The sequence below is a fragment of the Balaenoptera ricei genome, chromosome 14, assembly GCF_028023285.1.
Source record: "Balaenoptera ricei isolate mBalRic1 chromosome 14, mBalRic1.hap2, whole genome shotgun sequence".
Taxonomy (NCBI): domain Eukaryota; kingdom Metazoa; phylum Chordata; class Mammalia; order Artiodactyla; family Balaenopteridae; genus Balaenoptera; species Balaenoptera ricei.
The window spans coordinates 86,931,197-86,952,292 of record NC_082652.1 but is presented as its reverse complement, the minus strand read 5'-3'; the positions used below and the strand labels follow the sequence as shown (position 1 = coordinate 86,952,292).

The 21,096-nt window shown below is 34.6% G+C and overlaps 1 protein-coding gene across 7 annotated transcripts in view; it reads left to right on the top strand.

Annotated features, from left to right (window-relative positions):
- RTTN (rotatin) overlaps positions 1-21,096 on the top strand; it is a 163,429-nt gene that overhangs the window by 45,746 nt on the left and 96,587 nt on the right. For all 7 annotated transcript variants that reach the window (XM_059894105.1, XM_059894106.1, XM_059894107.1 and 4 more), the window contains 10 exons: positions 11-110; positions 2,160-2,248; positions 2,600-2,717; positions 4,307-4,403; positions 5,041-5,109; positions 8,763-8,951; positions 9,589-9,828; positions 11,056-11,200; positions 18,262-18,416; positions 19,597-19,816. In XM_059894105.1, the coding sequence (XP_059750088.1) occupies positions 11-110; positions 2,160-2,248; positions 2,600-2,717; positions 4,307-4,403; positions 5,041-5,109; positions 8,763-8,951; positions 9,589-9,828; positions 11,056-11,200; positions 18,262-18,416; positions 19,597-19,816 (1,422 nt within the window). The remainder of the gene's footprint in view (positions 1-10; positions 111-2,159; positions 2,249-2,599; positions 2,718-4,306; positions 4,404-5,040; positions 5,110-8,762; positions 8,952-9,588; positions 9,829-11,055; positions 11,201-18,261; positions 18,417-19,596; positions 19,817-21,096) is intronic.

Here is a 21,096-nt window from a genome sequence, read left to right as displayed (position 1 = left end):
TTTTTTTCAGTTGGAGACTGTTGAAAAGGTATATGACATCTTTATCTCAGACGATATTGATCTTATTTTGAGAAAGTCAGCCGCAGAACAGTTAGCTGTGATCATGCAAGGTAATGTCTTTTAAGGAAAATGCTGCTGAGAATGGAATTTTAGATTGCTGTGTGTAGTAGTACTGGGGGTTGGCAAACTATGGTTTGTAGGCCAGTCTGGCCTGTGGCCTGTTTTTCTCTTGCAGCCTTCAAGTTAAGGGTGGTTTTTACAGTTTTAACAAAGAATATGCGACAAAGGCCATATGCGGCCAGCAAAGCCCAACACATTTACTATCTAGTTCCTTAAAGAAAAAGTTTGCTGACCCCTGGTCTAGATTATTGTTGTTTGACCTGTGGAATGTCATTTGATAAAATTATCTTTCTTCTGAAATGTTGATATAATTCTAACAGTAAATTGCTTGTTCCTTTCTCAGTTTACCTAGTATATGATATTTCAGTTTGTTCCATCTTGCTTAGAGAAATCCATCAAATTGTACTTTGTGGGTAGGTAAGACAAAAATACTGCACAGTACTATGTATTTTCTTTAAAAGTTTATTTTTAAAAACAACTAGTAAAATTTACTCTTAGCTTCGTTTGTAGTGTTGTTATTCTTTGAGTTTTAAATTTTTTCCTATATGTGATGTATGTAATTTATCTTTAATGTTTGAGAGAAGTAATGTTGCATTTACATAAAAATATTTTTTTTAACTTGGAAGGTGGGGTATGATGAATATTCCCATCCTGACATTAGTGGAAACTGGGATGAGAGAGTAATTTGAAAGATCATATTCAACATATTTGTGGTTTTAATAACAATAATAGAGACTACAGAAAATAAGGCTCAAGCAAATGTGGAGAGCCTTGGCTAAGAAGATTAAAGAAAACTTAGAGGGTATTCTTTCGGTATTGTTTAACATTTCAAAAATAAAAAAGCTCATAATTTTGGTATGCACTATATGAGAGGGTAGTGGAAACTACCTTTTTAAAGTGGCAGCTAAAGGTAGTTACAGTGAAAGCTACAAATTAAATATCAACTTTATATTTGTACATTTTTCTCAATGAGAATGTAGGAGTACAAACTAAGAAGATTTGTCTGCAAGTTGTGAAATACTTGTAACTAATCTATAAGCAACTAGAGATTTTGGTGCTAGTGATATCTAGTACCTGTGTGTGTGTGTGTGTGTGTGTCTGTCTGTCTGTCTGTCTTAGTCTGTTTGGGCTGCTATAATAGAATACCATAGACTGGGTGGCTTATAAACAACAGAAATTTATTCTCACAGTTCTGGAGGCTGGAAGTCCAAGATTAAGGCGCTGCAGATTCAGTGTCTGGTGAGGGCCTGCTTCTTGGTTCATAGGTGACTGTCTTCTCCCTGTGTCCTCACATGGAGAAGGGGCAACAAAGCTCTCCTCTTTTTATAAGGACACCGATCTCATTCAGCAGGGCTCCACCCTCATGACCTCATGACCTCCCGAAGGCCCCACCTCCACGTACCAACACACTGGGGATTAGGTTTCAAACATGTGAGTTCTGTGGGGACACAAACATTTAGACTGCTCAGTGTACACACACACACACACACCCACATGTATATGTTTATTAAAAAAGAGGTCATATTCTCTAGAAATATGTAGAGTATGTTACAGACCCTTTCTTTTATATTTGCTATTAACAGTTTGAGGTTAAAGATCTTGTATTAATATTGATAGAAAAATGCAAGTCATATTTACGCATTAGCTTGGGGAGAATTCTAAACATTTTGAGATGATGGATTTGGAAAAGAGAAGAAATGTCCATGAAAGAACATAAAATAATTTTCCATGTACAAATAAAAGTGTTCATTTGTATACTTAAAATTCTAGTTCTTTTCAGAATCTGAGCTAGTTCATTTAATTATTCTTCTTAAATAGTTTTTTTTTATATTACCAGAAGTAAGATGTGCTTGTTACTTAAAAGTTTTCAAGTTGTTCAGATGTGTATAAAGTAAAAAGTTTAAAGTGTCCTCCTCTAATTTTCAACACTAAGTGTAATTATTTTTAAAAGTTTGAAAGTTGTGTGGCTGTCTATTCTGTTTTTAAAACTATAGAAAATGTTCTTTAACTTTTAGTAACTTTTTTTTTTTGGTCTACAGATATTAAAATGCATGCTATGGTGAAAAAATTATGCTTAACTGACAAGATAATTGAGTATTTAAATGAATGTGTGAGTCAGGATGGTGAGGTAAGACATATTTTTACAGATTGGTTTTTTTGTCAATTAAATTTGAAATGAATTCAACTGGATTTGGATGAGTACTTGGAGTTTCAATCTTGAGTAACATCCACTGCCTTGTTCATTTTTTTTATTTCTAGAAGTGAGGTCTCTAAAGGAAAACCTTAAAATTTCTATAAGATGTATAAGCAGAAGTATACACAAAACGTACTTTCAGTGGAAAATCTTAATATTTGCATTTTAGTTTCACACAATTTTGATGAAAAAGCATGACATTTAGAACAAGACGATGTTACAGTATATTTTATCTCACCTTAGAATTGATAAAAATTAATAACTGTGTTTTCCCCTGCTGGCCAGGTGGTAGAGTGTCTAGTTCAGCCAAGCCTCACGCTCCTGAGGAAGGTTCTCTGTGCTGACCCAGTCCTGCGTGTTTCCCTCTCCCAACAACCTTCTCTCTTGACCCTGCTATTCAGAGGTAAATAAAATACATTCTGACAGTAATGAGAGCAATCTTAAGCTTTAACTGTTTATTCTTTAACTGTAGGTAACATTTACTTTCCGCTTTACTAACACAATAACAAAGTTTATTAGTGAATATGCCACTAAAAAAACCCATTGCAGTGGGAAATGTTTAACACTTTTGTGGGAATTTTCTTAAAATCCTGTTACAGAGTAGACCTTAGAGCTGAGAAGGGCTGAAGCCTCTGATCGCTCTCTGCACCTCGATGTAGCTGTCGTTTGGTGCTCAGACGGTCAGTTCTTACCTGTGGAGAGAGAGCGCTGCAGCTGCTGTCACTGTTACCTCTTTCCAGTGTCTGTTTCCTCAATCTTGTTTTGTTTGTGCCTTTAGATCTGACGCTTTGCTGTTATAACTGGTTATGTCCTTAAACTGGCATTCAGAGTGTATAGACTCAGCTTGTGGGGAGTGGGAACTAGACCATCCTGAATGACTCTGAGCATTAACTTATTACATTTTATAAAGTGTGATTTTTTTTTAACCTTTTTCAGTTTGGTTGTAATTGAGTAATGTATTTAGGCGGAAAAATTCCATGTTATTTTTTTCTCTTTTTTTTCCTCTTCTTTTCTGACTGTTCTCAATAGAGAGCTTGGTAACATTCTGTGCTATTTTCTTTCCTAGAAATGTAGGCCATTGCTTTTAAATATTCTACAAGAGACATCTTGATCAAATGTCTCGATATGCTTAACCTTGTCAATTATCAGGCATGTAAGAGATTAATGATATTTATGTTCAAAATATTATGAGTCATTTTATTTTAGCATTTTCTTCTCTTCTAATGGCTTCTGCTTGCCAAGTGAATAGGACACAGTTTAAGTAACATTGATAAAGGTTCAAACCAGGTAAAGTTCTAAAGAGACTCAATGTGTTCGGCTTCATAAATTTTGAATAGTGTGTAAAATTTTAACAAGTTTTTTTTTAGATTGATGTGGAAGAGTAGCAGTTATGGATCTCTAGTTTTCTTTTGTCTTGTTAATAATTGTCTTCCTATTAACCTCATTCAGTAGAATTTAGTTCCTAGTTTACCTTTTCAGTTATAATTTTGATTTAAATTATTCAAGCAATCAATTACTTATGAGCACCTACTAGATTCAAAGACATTTTCTAAGGCAACATAATCTGTACCCTTTTAATACTTTTTCGATCTCATTGATGTTTCCAAAAATTACTTAAGTGAGCCTGAAAATGAATTATAATATCTCTCATTAATGAATTTAGGGCAAAATTAGTTTTTTAACTAGGTACTCAACAAGGAAAATTAATTCCTCAGCAAACATTTATAGAGTGCGTACTATGTGCTAGGCCAGTAGTGTCTGTATCCTCCAAACCTACCAGATCAGAAACTCTGTTTTAACAAGCCCTGCAGAGATTTGCATAGATTTGAAAGTTGAGAGCCACTGTTTTAGTGATGTCAGTTTATCTGGGTTAACGTCGCATTTCTCTGAGAATGGCATCTCTTCTTTTTGAGTTAAGATATTTTAAATTAGAAGTTCATTCTTTCTAGAGGTAAAAATATTTTATAAAGTTATGCTTCTTTTTATTTACAGTTTCCTTGATATTTCATGAAGATTGTACCGTCGTGACTGAAGTTGGAGCATTATTTTGTCTTCTGTTATTTGATGAAGTATCAAGAATGGATATGTGGTGAGCTATAAGAGTTTTAAAAGGTTTTTACTCTGAATTGTCTGTCTGAGTTTCTGTTGCAGTCTTATAGCAGTGCATGGAAATTTCTGACTTAGGAAGCTTATGCTTTCCATGGTAGATATACATGGTATGATTTTTGGTTTGAATAGCAGTATTATGCACGTTGGCTCAAAAAGTCACCCTGAACTTTTATTGTTGAACATTACTAAGTACAAAATTTGATAATTACTATAGTAAGTTTTATCATTAATACGTTTTTTGGTATATACTCTCAATTTTGTGTGTTTTTTCTTTAATATTTAATAAAAAAACCTTGGGGAGGATGTTTAGGATGTAATATCTGGTTAACACTGACCCTGAGCAGGATCAGTGGGAGAGAGACACAGAGGCCACCTGCCAGTACAGCGTCTGCATGGTATGAATCATTTATTATATGGACTTCTTAAAGAAAAGCGTAATTTGCTCTTCAAAAGCAAATCCGGGTAGTAGCACCATGTCATAACTATACTAAATGACAGAACCAAATGCAACTCTTGATTTGAGTTTCAGTCAAGGAAGCGAAGCAAGTTGTGTTTCTTAGACAAAACGATGGTCTACTCAGTTGTTTCTTTCCTCTTGTGTTTCTTTTGTGAAATAGGTCTGATAATCCTTCCAATAAACCTTCTTCACCATCAGTCTTCAGTTTGCCTGTTTCAGTTTCTAGAAGGTAAAGAATTTATTTCTTTGATTTTTCTCAAAGATAAAATACTGTTACAGAAAGGGAAATCAAGATCTATAATTTGTTAAAAGTTTTCATCTAGCGTTTCATCATATGACTTGTAATGCTTTAATGTTTCCTTCATGGTGGTGCTTCTGAAAGTTCAGTAAGTGTACATCCCTGTCACCAAGTTTTTATTTTGATATTGTTCAAGTCTACACAAAACTTGAAAGAACTATATAGTGAACACTTGCATACCCTTCAGCCTAGATTCAGCAACTGTTAACACATGGGTCTGCTTTTCTGTCTTTCTCTCTCTCTCTCAATACATTTATTTATTTTTATGTAATCTTTTTCCCCAACCCATTTAAATATAAGTTTCAGACATAATTTTACTACCCTCCCAATTATTCCAGCATGTACCTCCTTAAATTAAGGACATTATCCTACATAACCACTGTACCATGAATGGTCACATCTAAGAAAATTAAAAATAATTCTGTAACATGATCCAGTTTCTCCAATTATATCCCAAATATCTTCTATAGATTTTTTTTTTTTAAATGCAGGATCCAATCAAGATCATGAATTGCATTTGGTTTTCATGTCTCTCTAGACTTTTTAAAAAGTAAATTGTTTTCATTGAAGTATAAGATACATAAAGTTTACAAATCCTGAATTTTTCCAGATAAATACACCCATGTAACTAACATGTAGATTAAGGTACAAAATATCACTAGCATGCCAGGAACCACTTTTGTGCTTCCTTATTACCTTCCAGCACCCACAAAGATAATTCTATTTTCATTTCTGTTATTATACATTGTTCTTGAACTTTATAAAGTATATTCTTGCATTTGCCTTCTTTTGCTCAACTTGGGGAGATTTGTCTGTGTCATTGCGTGAAGCAGTATTTGATTTATTTTCATTTTTGTGTAGTATTCTGTGTAAGAATATACAGCCGTGTAGTTACCATTCTATCACTGATGGACATTTGGTTTGTTTTCTGTTTGGGGCTATTATGAATAATGACTGCTAAAAATATTCTTGAACACATATGGATCAGAGGATATTTATATGTTTAGCTTTAGTAGATGCTACCAAGCAGTATTCCAGAGTGGTGTACTGGTTTACATTCCTGCAGCAGTGTAGTGGTCCCAGATGCTGCACACCCCCTCCAGCTCTTGGTATTGACATCACCCACTATCCTTTTATATACATATATATATGAATGAATGTTCATAACAGCTTTATGTATAGTAACCAAAAGCTTGAAACACCCCGAATGTCCAACAGCAAGGAGAATTGATAAATGAACTGTGCTATACTCACACAGTGAAACACTATACAACATTTAAAAACTACTTTTCACACAACAACATGAGTCTCATAGACATAGGGTTTATGACATAATCATAGACATAATGTGAAAAAAGCCACAAAAGAATATATACTGTATATTCCATTTATTTAAAGTTCACCAACAAAGTTGATCTCTGGTGAGAGAAATCAGAATAGGTAACAATAGTAGTTACCTCTTGGAAGAGGGCTAGGAGAGTAATTGACAAGAAAAGGGAACAAAGAAACTTTCTGAGGGGATGGAAATGTTCTGTGTTTTATTCTGGGTGGTGGTTACACAAATGAACACATATATAAAAATTCATCAGGCTGTACACTTAAAATCTGTGTATGTTAAAGGTAAGAAAATTATATCTTAATACAACTATGATTAATTTAAAAATAACATTTTATAGCTTGCTAGATATTATCACATGTAGTATAATCATTTTCACTGCTGTATAATACTCTTGTTAGACGATACCACAGATTATTCATTCTCCTGTCATGGGGTATTTGGGTTGATTCTGGGTTTTTGCTCCTGTATACATCCCTGTAAACATTATGTATCTCCTGGGATATGTGTCCAATAGTTCCTCTTGGATATATCCTTAGGAATGAAATTCTTTAGTTGTAGACATCACATTCTTCATGGTCTTTAGGTTTGGCTAAATAATAAAACACACACGACAGTAGGTCATGCTTGAAGTGTGATTACCCGTGTGGGTGCTGGGGGCTGTCTTGGCATAGGAGGCCCACGTCCCGATAGAAAATGTGATCTCTAGGAAGCATGCCGTGGGCATAACGTCCAGGTCCCCGCAAGGCACGTCCTGTATGAGAGCCACAGCACTCAGGGATGCTCAGAGCTGTGGCTTCCCACTGTACATTTACACACAGGTGTGGGTTCTTTGCACACCTCCCAGTCCAGATGCAGGGAGTGAGTGTCACCATAAGCAAAGCGGTTTAGTAAAATTGTTGGCATTCCATATCTATTTGGTTATCCTGGGGAAAAGGGTCAGAGAGTTACCTTAAGATCGAGGTTGTCCATAGAGAAGAAATGTCAACAGTAATTTCTTTACACATAGTAATGTCATTTTAAAAATTGTCGTCCACATGGTGGGTGTGTAGTGGTTTCTCAAACTGGTCATGATGTAATACCCTTTGCTTTTTATTATTTTCTTCCTTCTATGTTCTTCAGGTGTAATTTGCAGTACATTTTATAACTTATTAAAAGCTTGACCATTGATTGACAGCCTTAACTCTTTTCATTTAGTGCAAGTCCTTTCAAGGAGGCTCTTGTGTCCTTTTGACATGGCTTCACAAGCCTTTTAGTACATTCTTGCTTTCTGGCATGAAGAGATGTCCACGGTTCACCTTTGATTTCCCTATTTCAGACCTAGCATTAGCCATTTCTCTAAGGAGCCCTGGTTACTTCTAAGGAAAATTCCAATTTTTAAAATTTATTATCTTTTAAAAAATTATTCAGCTTCATTTATATACAGAACTCTACCTTAGCCTCTTTTTTTTGAGATGCATGAAATGAAAAAGCACACTAAATTTCCCCTTAACAATCCTACCCAATTGTGTTTCTCTAATATTAGTTACAAATACGTGAATTAGGGGTTTGGGATATGTTTTATAAGCAAAATTATTCTTTAACATTTGAGATGCTAGGCACTGCAGTCCTGCTAAGCACTATTAAATTAACATTAACTAGTTTAAGAGATACTGCTATTGAATCTTTTCTTAGATCTAAAAATATTTCTGGGTTCTCTTGGTGACACACAGTGATGGAGTTTATTGATGGTGCAACTGTGTTCTCAAGTGAAAATAGTAAGTTGTGATTCTGTCACTTAGTGACCCCTGTGAACATAAGCAATTCATTTAGCCTCTTTAAGGCTCATTTTGATCGTCTGTAAAATGGATTTCATGGTGCCATGCCATGTAACTGTGAATGAAAGGTAGATAACATACAGTGTGTAGCATAAAGTAGACATTTGTGTTTCAGCTGAACACCTTGTGTGTGTGGTTCACTGTAGCCATGGGCCTCGACTTCAAGGGGCGTCAGTCATCTCTGCAAACAACCCTAATACAACACAGAGTATGGTAAGTCCTCAGGAAAGAAGTTTAATCAGGTGTTTTTGAAAGTTTAGAGGATGGCAAAAGAATAAAGCATGGTAACTGTTCAAAACTGGGACCATGAGAGAGATCTTTGTATTGCTGTAGAATGGGAGGCGTAGAACTAGCCCTCATTTGTGGCTCATTCTTTTGAGTAGCATTTAAGAATTTAAAAGTATGTAATTTTTTTTATACATTTTCTTTAGGTATCATCTACCAGTACATGTACTTGGCCACCATGCTGTGAGTCCTTACTCCATAGTTTTGCCGTTATCTGCTGATTGTTTGGCCTTGAAGCCGGTCTCAGATATGCTGAGAATAGCTTGGAACCTATCATGGTATCATGGGAGTGATAATCTGTTGAAGCAAATGAACTCTGAAACTAAAATCCAAGAGTAAGCTGTTACATGTAGTAGAAAAGCATTCACATCTACCTAATTATGATTAATTAGCTAGGCCTTATTTTTCCTTTAGGTCAAGTAGCTTTTTTACTTTTTAACGTCTGACCCTGCTTTCTCACTAAAGATTATAATTTTTACTTTGTTTTAAAGATTACATGTCATTCATTACTTTTTAAAAACTGTCACACAAAGAAATTTAAATTAAAAAGCATTGTGCTCTATGCTGTTTTGGAGATTATATAAAGTTTGGTTAGTTAACAGATGTAATTCACTAGAAAAAGTGCTCTGGGTTAGGGTAGAAGCTCAGTAAATACATATGTGAATTTCGTTATCGTCACTGGGGTAATGACGATGATGATGACTTTTAAATACCTCAGTATTCTAATCTGTCAGTACTTTCTCATTTGAATGGAGATTATATTTCTGTAAGCAGGAAAATGTCAATATAAACATCCTCATGCTAGTGTGAAACCCTAATATTGACAGATACACATCAGATTTTCTTTTGGCTGTGAGTCACCCTTAAATTAAAAGGAAACAGAACAGAATTTGGGGGAGACAGTTTATAATAAAAATAATTGTGAGCTTTTATTTAATAGCTTTATATGGCTCTTTTTTTCTTTTTGTTTAGATTTTTAGATACATTGAAGTTATCCACTGAGGACACCCTTACTCTGAAGATGACACACACAGCAAGTGGACTGAAGGACTGTCTCCACTCCATTGTTCAGGCTGCAGCCCACAGGGAAGTGAGGGCTGCTCTCACGAGGATGAGTTTTTATCTTCTGAATGACAGATTGTCTTTCAAGGGTGGCACTGGCCCATGTGGGATTACCTTGAAGTCCTTGTCTTGGCACACCACACTAAACAGGTCAGTGTCAGCTCAAGCCTGCTGGTTTCAGAGGCCTGGATGGAATTGTATTTGGGTTCATCTCCACGTGTTTGAAGATAGGAGCATGTGTTCTTATTGTTGGTATCATGAGAGAAATGCTTTTTAGAAAGAAAAATTTAAGGATTTTTATTATCTGTAATACAGGTCTAATAATAGCAAAAGAGACAATTTTAACGTAATTACTACATTTTGGAGTTATTAATTGTTATAATCTTTACAAATATTATTATTATATTTTTATATCCTAACATAGCAAATCTTATTTTTTATCTCACAGAAGTAAATGATTAGGATAAGGCATGGGTAAACAAACTGTTTATTCCTGTCCATATTATATCAATAAATGAGCTGAGACATCAGGGAACTGATTAAAGGCTTGGTAACTCTGGCTGTTTTGTTTTGCTTTCGTTCTGTTCTTAAGTAAATTATCTCATTTTTCTTTTTACTCTGAATTTCATGAAGTTGATAGCCATGTGGAGGTCCTTTAGTAGTTATTGGGAAGGCCCTGGCTTGTAAACTTAACACGTTTAACTGGTAGCAGATGGCTGCATTTGGAACAAGACTGATAAGCAGCCGTTGCTGGCAGTTCTACGTTTTAGTCTTCATGTGACTTTAGTATAAAATGTATAACTCTCTATTAAACGGAAAGTGTGCCATTTTCAAAATGCAAGGTTATTTGAGTTTCTAAAATGTGGGCTCTTATTTAGCGTAGCTCTCACAATTCGGATACCTAGTTCACCTTTTTCAGTGGTGTGCTGTAGCCAGCTAGGACTGCCTTGTGAGAGAGGTGATGGTTAAATTATCTGGATTTTTGCAAGTTAGTCGTTAAACACAACCACTCTTAAAATTGAACTTTGTAAACTTACAATTAAATAAATTATATGAAAAATAAAGATAATGATTATGCAGAGTCATGGCTTCCTAATTATTTTACAACACTTGACTGTTATCTGTGCTCTCGATGTTATTTATATGGACTCTGTCTGTGCTGTGGAAATGCTGTATAATGGTGTGCTGCGGTGCGTGTCTCCGCAGCTGTGCGGTAGATCGGAGGATTGCAGTCAGCCATGGCGGGGCATCTACACTATGGCAGTTGGCAAACACAGCAAACCAGCACCCCACTTCTCAGCCAGTTGTTAAATACTTATCCGCACGCCACTTACTTTATAGAACTAGAAACCATGATTACTGTCTTCTTTATTGTAGGTTTTTACAAGTACTTCCTGCTTGCACTGAAGATGAGAAACTGCTCATAGATATCATACATTTTCTAAATAAGTTATTGAAGGAACAAAGAAAAAATGTATCCGTAGAACTTCTAAACTGGCTTCTCGAATTACTTCTTAGACATGTAAGTGTTGTTCAGGAATTTGAATTTTAGGTTTGACAAATGATATATTTGTAAAAATCATTAATACTGTATATGAAAATATGGAAAAGTATGATTTTTACATAGCCCGTGTTTAGCCAAGTAGTCCTTACGTTGTAATAGATGGCTTTTAGCAATATGCCTTCCTGACGTGATTGTTACTAGGTTTAAGTTAAAAGTCTGTAGACTAAATGGGACCTTCAGTCTTGGCGTTTAATGAAACCTGTTCTGTATGTGAGCTTTCAGCAGCAGCTGTATTCTTTTTTTTTTGAATGATTATTTTATTTTATTTATTTATTTATTTATTTAAACATCTTTAGTGAAGTATAATTGCTTTACAATGGTGTGTTAGTTTCTGCTTTATAACAAAGTGAATCAGTTATACATATACATATGTATATGTATAGCTGTATTCTTAAGTGAGGATCTTGGAGTGGGGGAGTTCAAGTAGGGATGTGGAGGGGCAGTGAGACGAGCCTGGAGGCAGTGAGGGATAGTGATGGTGAGGTTGGAAGGACTCAGTCAGACTGTGCTCAGGCTTCATGTAAGTTTACTGTAGTGTTTACCCGTCCAGCCCCCCGACTACTCTCTACTTTTTGTAGCTGACTGTGTTCTGAGAAACTTGCCAAGAACCCAGGAAGCTAGCTTGTTTTTTTATCGTTGGCCTGTATTTTTTTTTTTTTTTTTTTTGCAAATACTATATGGATTTACTTAACCTGGTGAAGATAAACCTTCGCACAATCACGAAAAAAACACATTAAATTTAGAAAAAAGGGCCTAAACTGAAATAGAAGATAATAGACCTTATAAAACAAATATATTTCATTATATGTTAATACATTTGCAAAGCTCATTTAAAGACATGATTTTCTATAAAAATGCAAGGTGCTAATATAATGTAAGTTAGAAATTCTAATTGAGAATACTTTTAAAAGTATTTATAGATATAAAAAATACAGTATGTATATGAATGTTTATATGTGTATAAAGCTTGTTTAGATGTTTATTATTTTCTGCCTTATTGTGGATTGGTGAAAATAGGGACTGTTTCATTCACCATTGCATACCCAGCGTCTACCATAGTGCCTTGCACATAGTGAGCTCTCAATAAACATTTATTAACTCACTAGTAAACATATCACTTTAAGGAAGCTATGTAGTTAATTACAAGAAACACACATAACCTTAATTTTGTAACATGTTAAAATACAACAAATGGAAACTATAAATTCCTAGAACTGTAATTGCTGAGTCAGTTACAAGTTGCAAAGATACACGTGTATATGTGTTTGTTTTGAGTTTTTTTTTTTTTTTAAATAGGTAACTCTTATTTTGAATGATACGATGATTTTCATGATTGGGGCTTTTTTGTTTTCCGTGAATTGTCCCTTGACGCCCTTGCTAGTTTTGCCCCACAATTAGGTTTTTAGTCTTCTCTCGCACGTGTGTGCTCAAACACGCTGTCTCTCTCTCTCTTTCGTTTTTGGTAACAGAGGAGCCCTTCATAAATTAGAGAGATTAGCCCTTTATCTGTGATATGAGTTGCAAATGTTTTTTTCTTGTCATTAGTCTTCTGACCTTACTGTATCTTGGACTTATTTTCCTATTTTATAGTACTTAAATTGTGTTCCATGATCATAATTTCCACATTTAGGTATAGTGCTACAGGTGTGTGTGTGTGTGTGTGTGTGTGTGTGTGTGTGTGTGTACGAATGAGAGAAACCTGACTTCTCACCACCTTGACCGTTACCACTCTAGGCCGAGCCGTCACCGCCCTTCTCCCAGGTTATTGTTAGGTCTTCCAGCCTCCACCTGTGCTGCCTGTGCTTCTCAAGACGGCTGCCACAGGGATCTTAAACTGAAGTCACATCATGTCCCTGTTCTCAGAATCCTCCACCAGCTTCCTCTCATTCAGATTAAGCTCCATAGGCTACAAGGCTCTATTTGAGCTTGATTCTGAGTATCTTTCTGACTTTCTCTCCTACCACTGTACTCCACTCCTTCTTTTCCAGCCACATTGGCCTCTGGTTGTTTTTCAAACACCGCACTCATAGCTCCCTTTGCATTTCTTTTTCTCTCTGGCTGGAATGCTCTTCCCCTAGATATCTATACAGCTGACTACCGCACTTGATTCAGTGCTCTGTTCAGATGTTAGTCATCCTTATCTGTCATAGTGTAGCATTTCTCCATGCCCGACTCTCTGTGCCTTCTTAATCCTATTTTACGTTTCTTCATTGTACTTATCGCTCCCACTTGCAGAATATCTTTGTTCATTTTCTTTCTACCCCAGCCCACCCCACTAGAATGTGGGCAGTGGGAGGACAGGTTATGTTGTTTGTTTCATTCACTGCCATGTTATTTTTGTGTAGCCATATTTATAGGATTTTTTTATAGTTTCTAAATTATGTGTCTTCTTGGAAAGATCTTCTGTTTTCCAGAGTTTTGAGAAAACACTCTCATGTTTTCTTTTATGATACTTAAGGTTTTATTTTTGTTTACATCTTTATTCATCTGGAATTTCTTATGATGTAGATTATTTGTTTTAATGGTTAGCAATTTTCTCATGTCATGTCTACCCCTGATTTGAATTGGCACCATTTTTTAAAACCATAAACTGATTTCCTATATATGCATGACTCTTTGATTGAACGTTGTATTATGTTCCTTTGATATGCCTGTATTTTTCTGAAGAACTACATTTTTAAATTATCATAGCAAATTTTTCCTTAATAAAATTTATTTTTTATATTTTTCTCTGGCCATTTCACTTCTATTTTCATTTTGTGAAACTTACGACAGAACATTTGTCCAGTAGGAGGGCATTTATATGTGAATTTTATTGGTTTCTGTATGTATGGCAAGAAATACCTTAAGCATAGTTAAAAAGACATGATAAACTGAGAAAATTATTTATAACACAAATGAGAGACAACATACTAATTTCCTTAAATTATAATTTTTGAGTCCTTAATAAGATGATTGCACTTCCAGGGTACATAGATTTATTGTTCAGTAAAGTTTGCTCTTCTGTTACTTTCCCAAGGATGATTTCAAAGTACTGTATTTACTTCTATTTTCTCTTATCTTTTAATTATTAAAAAAATTAAGGAAGCATTCAGAGGCAGTTTTTTTCTGGATATTTTTAATAAAGCGAACAGGAAAACCTATTGTCATAGTTCTTTCAGCTTTAAGGCCTGCTTAAATATTTTATAGATTAGACATTAAAACATTATTAAAATAATGTCCATGAAGCTTTTCCTCTGAATGAGTTTTTTGATAAATTGATTTTTGATCTATAGATTTTTTATAACTTCATAATCTTTTTACTCATTTTAAAAAAAGAATAACCTCTAAAACAGTCTCCTCCTTCGGGTAGAATTCTTGTACACTGGGAGCTGTGGTTGCTTTGGTTTGTGAAAATAGCAGATATATGGTGGGCTTTGGTTTTAGAATCTTTTCTTGAAAATCTGTGCAATAGTTGAATGTTTGCATATGACTGTAAATAGTATATAACAATAGAAAAATTAAAATATACTTACCTAAACTGTGTAACTATAACTAGATAGTTAAAACTTTACGTTTAAACGATTGTGAATTTTGTAGTATGTCATGAGTGCTGGTACATATTGCATAATTTATTCATAGTTTTGAAATTAAAATGAAATTTCTACAGGACTCTAGATGATTGTACTGTAATTTTTTTTTTTAAATAAATTTATTTATTTATTTATTTTTGACTGTGTTGGGTCTTCGTTTCTGTGCGAGGGCTTTCTCTAGTTGTGGCGAGCGGGGACCACGCTTCATCGCGGTGCGCGGGCCTCTTACTGTCGCGGCCTCTCTTGTTGCAGAGCACAGGCTCCAGATGAGCAGGCTCAGTAGTTGTGGCTCACGGGCTTAGCTGCTCCGCGGCATGTGGGATCTTCCCAGACCAGGGCTCGAACCCGTGTCCCTTGCATTGGCAGGCGGATTCTTAACCACTGTGCCACCAGGGAAGCCCTGTACTGTAATTTTAATGCAGCTTTAGGAAAGGATTTTTGATATAATTAGTTTGTTTGACTTTGTATGGTATCAAAGCTGTCTTTGGAGAGCTCTTACCTTGTCTCATATATTATCATCACTAGTGTTATAAATAATAGGAATACTTTTAAGGGTGAGTAAAGTGGACTTAAGCATCCACTGTCAGGAGAGTTTACTCTCTAAATATCATGCTACGAGGATTAAATTATTAAGCGTTTTGTAACAACCAATGTTCAAAATAAAAGAAGCATGAAAATAGAAAGTCAAAAAGTGACTTTTATAGTTTATCATCTGAAGTGGGTAAAATAAATGAGAAATGGCTTAAGAAGGTCAGTAAAATAGCATTTCCAAAGGAATTGTTTTGAATGTATGGACATAACATATGAAGATGTGCAAAAGTGATGGTGGCAAAAAGAAAATTAGACAGAAATGAATACCTGATCAAGCAGAAGAATGCCTAAAAGATATATAAAGAAAAATTAGCTAACTTACCGAGGGAAGATACAGAAACTTTCTCTTGTGAAAATTTTGTCTACATGTTTTATCAAAACTTTCATTTATTACAAGCATTTTACGTACTTAAGGAATTTTTTGTACTACTAATTTATATTTTAATGTATTGATATTTTGTTAGTATATAAAATAACTGAGAAGTGCTGAATTGGAATGCATTTCTTTTCAGAATGAGTTTTTGATGGAAGTTTATCAAAGTGGGGCCATACTTTTTTCGGGGGGGACCATTCAGAACTACACAGCACGTGTCTGTCTGTTGTCGGACTTCCACAGGGTCATGTGCACTCAGTTCACAGAGTGCGTTGTCCATCCTACTATTGTAGGTTGCTGACGGATGGAAAATTGGATATGATGAGTGGTAACTCTGTGGGTAAAGAAAATGAGCCATCATTGCAGAAATTGTTGCCTTTTGGAGGTCAGCACTGATGAAATAATGGCCCACGTAGTTGGTTTAAAATTAGGATTGAATACTAATGTCTAAAGACAAAACCTTCAGATATGATTAAGTACTTGAGATCAGTAGGCATCAGTAGAGACATCTATTTCCTCTTGTTCTTGAGGAATGGTAATAAATCCCATATTTTAGAAGTGATGTTGCTGAGGTTCACTGAATCTTAATGTTAACATGTCAATCCAAGATATGTTATAAAGTCTCAGCAATTTACCTGCAAAAATAAGTTATTAATAGGATGAAATTCTTTGGAAGGGTCTTAGTTTTAGGTATATATTTACATACTGCTTCAGTATATTAATATGTTAATCCATAGGTTCTACTTAATTTTTATATGTATATCAGAATTAATAATTGCTGATGGTAAAATTACATCTTACGAAGATGGGGTTTGCATTAAAAACAGCTCGCTCGGTTAGTCAGTATTTACGGGATTTAGAGGGAGTGTGGGTGTAAGTCAGCCTTTGGTTATTTGGGGCTAAGAATACTATAGAATATATATTTATTTTAATGATTTTATTAAATGTGTGTCTAGATTGTTTTATTCATGTATGAAACTTAGAAGTGGTAGTTGTGTTTTATGTAATTTTACTTGAACCAAATGAGACACTTCTTGTTCAAGATGAAAGGAAAAGCTGAAAAAAAATGCTGCTTAGGTATGAAACATAGTAAAGTAAGTTAAAGGTAAAGCATCTCTCCTCAGTATTTTCCAAAAGCTCTCAATTAGATTATTTTTAATTCTTTGTACCTGGTTGAAGTATACTGTACATACTACATAATGTAAACAACTTGGAATTTTCTTCCCATTTAAAAAATTTCTTTTCCTTAAAAAGAATGTAGTTATTTTTGAATTGAGTTCTTTAGGTGAAGGATGCCATGACAACAGTAATTACATTTTGATTTTATCTCTTTTTGAACGTTATAATATGCACTATTGATGTGACATAATGCTGGGGATGGAATGTTAACTATCTCTGAAGTAAGATGGTCTTGAGGTTGAATTCTTGCTCTGCTCATTCATATGACTTTTGTTAATTTACCTACCCTCTTAATGAACCTCTGTTTGCCCATCTATAAAATATGAAAATGCAAATCTTCTAGTTTAACTCAAAGGTAAATAAAATCTTATTTTCTTTCTCTTTTTTTTTTTAGCACAGTGCCTATGACATTATAGATGATAAATAAATATTCCATCTAATTTTAATGCTGTTGGTTAATGTAACATTTTCTGCTCTCTCAATATTACTAGAAATCATCTATTACATTTCTTTAGCTATTTTTTTAAGTTGGAAAACAGATTGAAATTTAAGTAGTACTAGTTTCCTTTGTTTATCAGCCTGTCAAATTGGCAAAGATTACAACGGTAATAATACTCAACGTTGGCTTGGGTGCTGTGGGCCTTAGTCATATGTACTGGTACACTTTTTGCAGGGACAATTTGGCAATATACATTGAAAGCATTAAAACGATTATAATGTTTTGATTTAGTGATTTCATTGCGTAGAATTCATACATAGGGTATAATCAGAGTTGAGCATGCTGCTGCAGCTCAGTGAAATTAGAAATCACTGATTATCCAGTAGTTGTGGTAAACCATAAGGCTGAATAACAATCAGATACTAAAATCATGTTTTTGAAGAAATATTGATAATAACATTGTTTAAAAAAATGGTCACAGTAGTGGATTTTTTCACTTGATCTCCGTTTTGTTAAAAATATTGAATTATAATTCTGTTTGCACTCACATAAAAAGAATAGTATGTACCAACATACTAATAACAGCTACCTCTGTGAGGTGTGATTATGGGTGGTTTTTGTTTTTCTCATTGTGCTTCTCTATATTTTCCTCAGTTTTCTGTAATGGATATGCTTTCCTTTTCTTAAGATAACATATGAAGCACCTTTTGAGTTGAGAACATCTCTACTAATGCCGTAGAAACCTACGATTTAGGCGCTATAACTTAGTTACTCCAGAACATGATTAGCAATAAAAACCTTTATGGGGAACAGCATACAGCTCCATTAGAGGGTAAATATATGTTTTACAAATTCCATTTTTCAGAGTCCAAACCCACTATTGGAGCTGCTGGTTCTGACAGAGTCCCAGGCGCGAGAGGAAGCAGATGACATCCGCACCGCCGTCAGGCAGCAGCTCCAGAAAGAACTGGTCGCCCTCTTCAACACCTTGCTGCTCAGTTCCGTGGCGCTTACCGACAGGTACCATGTGTGTTATTGGAGGTTTGGGAACATTCACACAGAACCTAGTTTTCTTTTGATTTCTAAAGGGTCTTACTTTTCATTAGTTTCAAATTAAGAGGAGAAAAGACTTCAGTAAAAATCAGTTGTGCTGGTTTGTTTTTTAGTTCAGATCAATTTCTGATATAGCCTGATTGTAATTACACACACACACACATACACACACACACACACACAGTATTTTGTTGTCTCTAGGTTTAGTTCTTGGTTCTCTCTTAATTTTCTACACATCTGTCTGAGCAGTCATGCCCATTTCTACGACTGTATAACTATTTTTGCATGGATGATTTTCAAATGTATATCTGTAGCTCTGACTTAAAAATTTTAAATTCACAATTTTAACCATTTTAAAGTGTACAATTGAGTGGGTTTTGGTATATATACAGTGTTGTACGACTGTCACTGTTTAATTCCAGAACATTTCCATTACCCCAAAAAGAAACTTTGTACCCATTAAGCAGTCTCTCCCCATTCGCCCTTTACCCAAGCCCCTGGTAACCATTAATCTTCTTTCTTTCTCTATGAATTTGTGTATTCTGGGCATTTCATATAAATGGAGTGAAACAGTATGTGACCTTTTGTGTCTGGCTGTTTTCATTTAACATCATGTTTTCAAGGTCCATGCATGTTGTAGCAGATGACAGTGACTAAATAATAGTCCATGTATGGATATGCCACATTTTGCTTATCCATTCATCTGTTGGGGGACATATGAGTTGTTTCTACCTTTCACTGTTGTGAAGAGTGATGTTATGAACATTCATATGCAAATTTCTGTGTGGACATACGTTTTCAGTTCTTGAGTATATACCTAGGACTGGAATTGCTGGTTCATGTGGTAACTCTATGTTAACTTCTAATTTCATTATTGGTTGGCAATACTAATACCCACTTATGCATTTTTCAATGTAATTGTTACTTGTATTTTACATCATATACTCTGGATGGTATATTAACTATGTTTTTCTTAAAAAGTCTTGTTTTAAGAGGGAGTATTTTCTGCCATTTCCTGCCATTTCCACTAGTTAATACTTTTTTGATACAGTAAGTTGTTAGTAACCCTCCACCACCACCAAGAAAGCTCATTAAGCCAGTTACGTTTGTTCCATGGTTGATTTTTTTTCCTCCTTTACATACACAGGAAATGCTTGGAACTTTTTTATGTTTTCCAAACACAGCTGGCTCTGAAACTCCTCCAGTGTCTGAGAGTCACAGACGCTCCTCATTTCTACGGCCTGCCATCCCTCGAGAGGACCTTACGAGGGATGGCCCACCTTACAGCGTTTCCGGGATGGAGCTCACACTCTCCTTTCACAAAGCCACTAGAAATTTGTGTGAAGTACTTGTCAGGTCTCCTCGAAGTAAGTAAAAATAGTCAATAACTATAAACAGCAGTAATAAAACCCCTAAATGATAGCTATTTACAAACCCTCAAATGATAGCTATTTACTATTTACTGACCACTCAGTGTGTACCAGGCACAATATTAGGTGCATTGTATGTGTTATTATATTTAATATAGATTATTATTCAGTGTTTATGGCTCATTAATGGTTCAATGTGTTAATGATTTTTATTAGCAAATATATAAGTAAGATTACTTTTATGAATAAGCTAATTTTCAAGAAAAGTAAGGCTTACACTTCATTAAGCCCCTTTATTTGGGTAACTTGTTTATTTGCATCTATTAACCCTTTTGTTGTGAAATACAACACATACAGAAAATACACAGAACGTAAATACATAGTTCATTGTTTATCACATAGTGAACACACATATGACCGCCCTGATCCTAAAATAGAGAGTAGCCACCACCCTAGAAGCTCTCATCATAACCACTTCCAGTCTCTACTCCTCGCCTGAAGGTAGTTTTATTTTTATTTTTACGGTAATAACTTCTTTGCATTTCTTGATGGTTTTACCACTCAATTATGTGTCCATATATACAATAATTTCTCATTCTCTTGATTTTGTTAAATGGAATTATATTTCTTTTTAACATTATGCTTATGAGAGTTACTCATTTTGCTTCCTGTAGGTGGAGTTTAATTTCATTTTTGTGTAGTATTCTCTCTACTACAATGTTGAAGGATAATTTGGCTTCTCTTTTTCTTCCTGTTTAGGGTAATTTTAGATACTGCCACTGTACACTTGTGTTGAAAATGAGTATATTATATCTTCTGTGAAATTTTTTTTCTAACTATTGCTGATGTATGGAAATATATTCAGTTTTTATATGTTAATTGTGTACCCAACAGTCCTTGTTTCCAAACTCAAAGGAAAGGCCTTTAATGTTTTATCTTTTAGTAAGCTATTTATGGTAGTCTTTTTTCAATTACTTAAAGAAAAATCAGATTAAGGACATTTTCTTTTAGTCTTACTTTGCTAAGAATTTTTTTTTTAATCATAAGTGTATATTGCTTTTTCTGTATCTTTTAAGATAATCATTTTTTTTTTGTATTCCATAAGATGATGGATTACATTGGTTGATTTAAAAATGGTAAGCAACCTTACATTTCTGGAAAAATTTCAACTAGTTTGTGATGTATTATCCTTTTTATATATAAACAGGTTTAGTTTGTTAATGTTTTTAGAATTATTCTACCTATTTTCATTGGCAAAAAAAGTTTCTAGAATTACT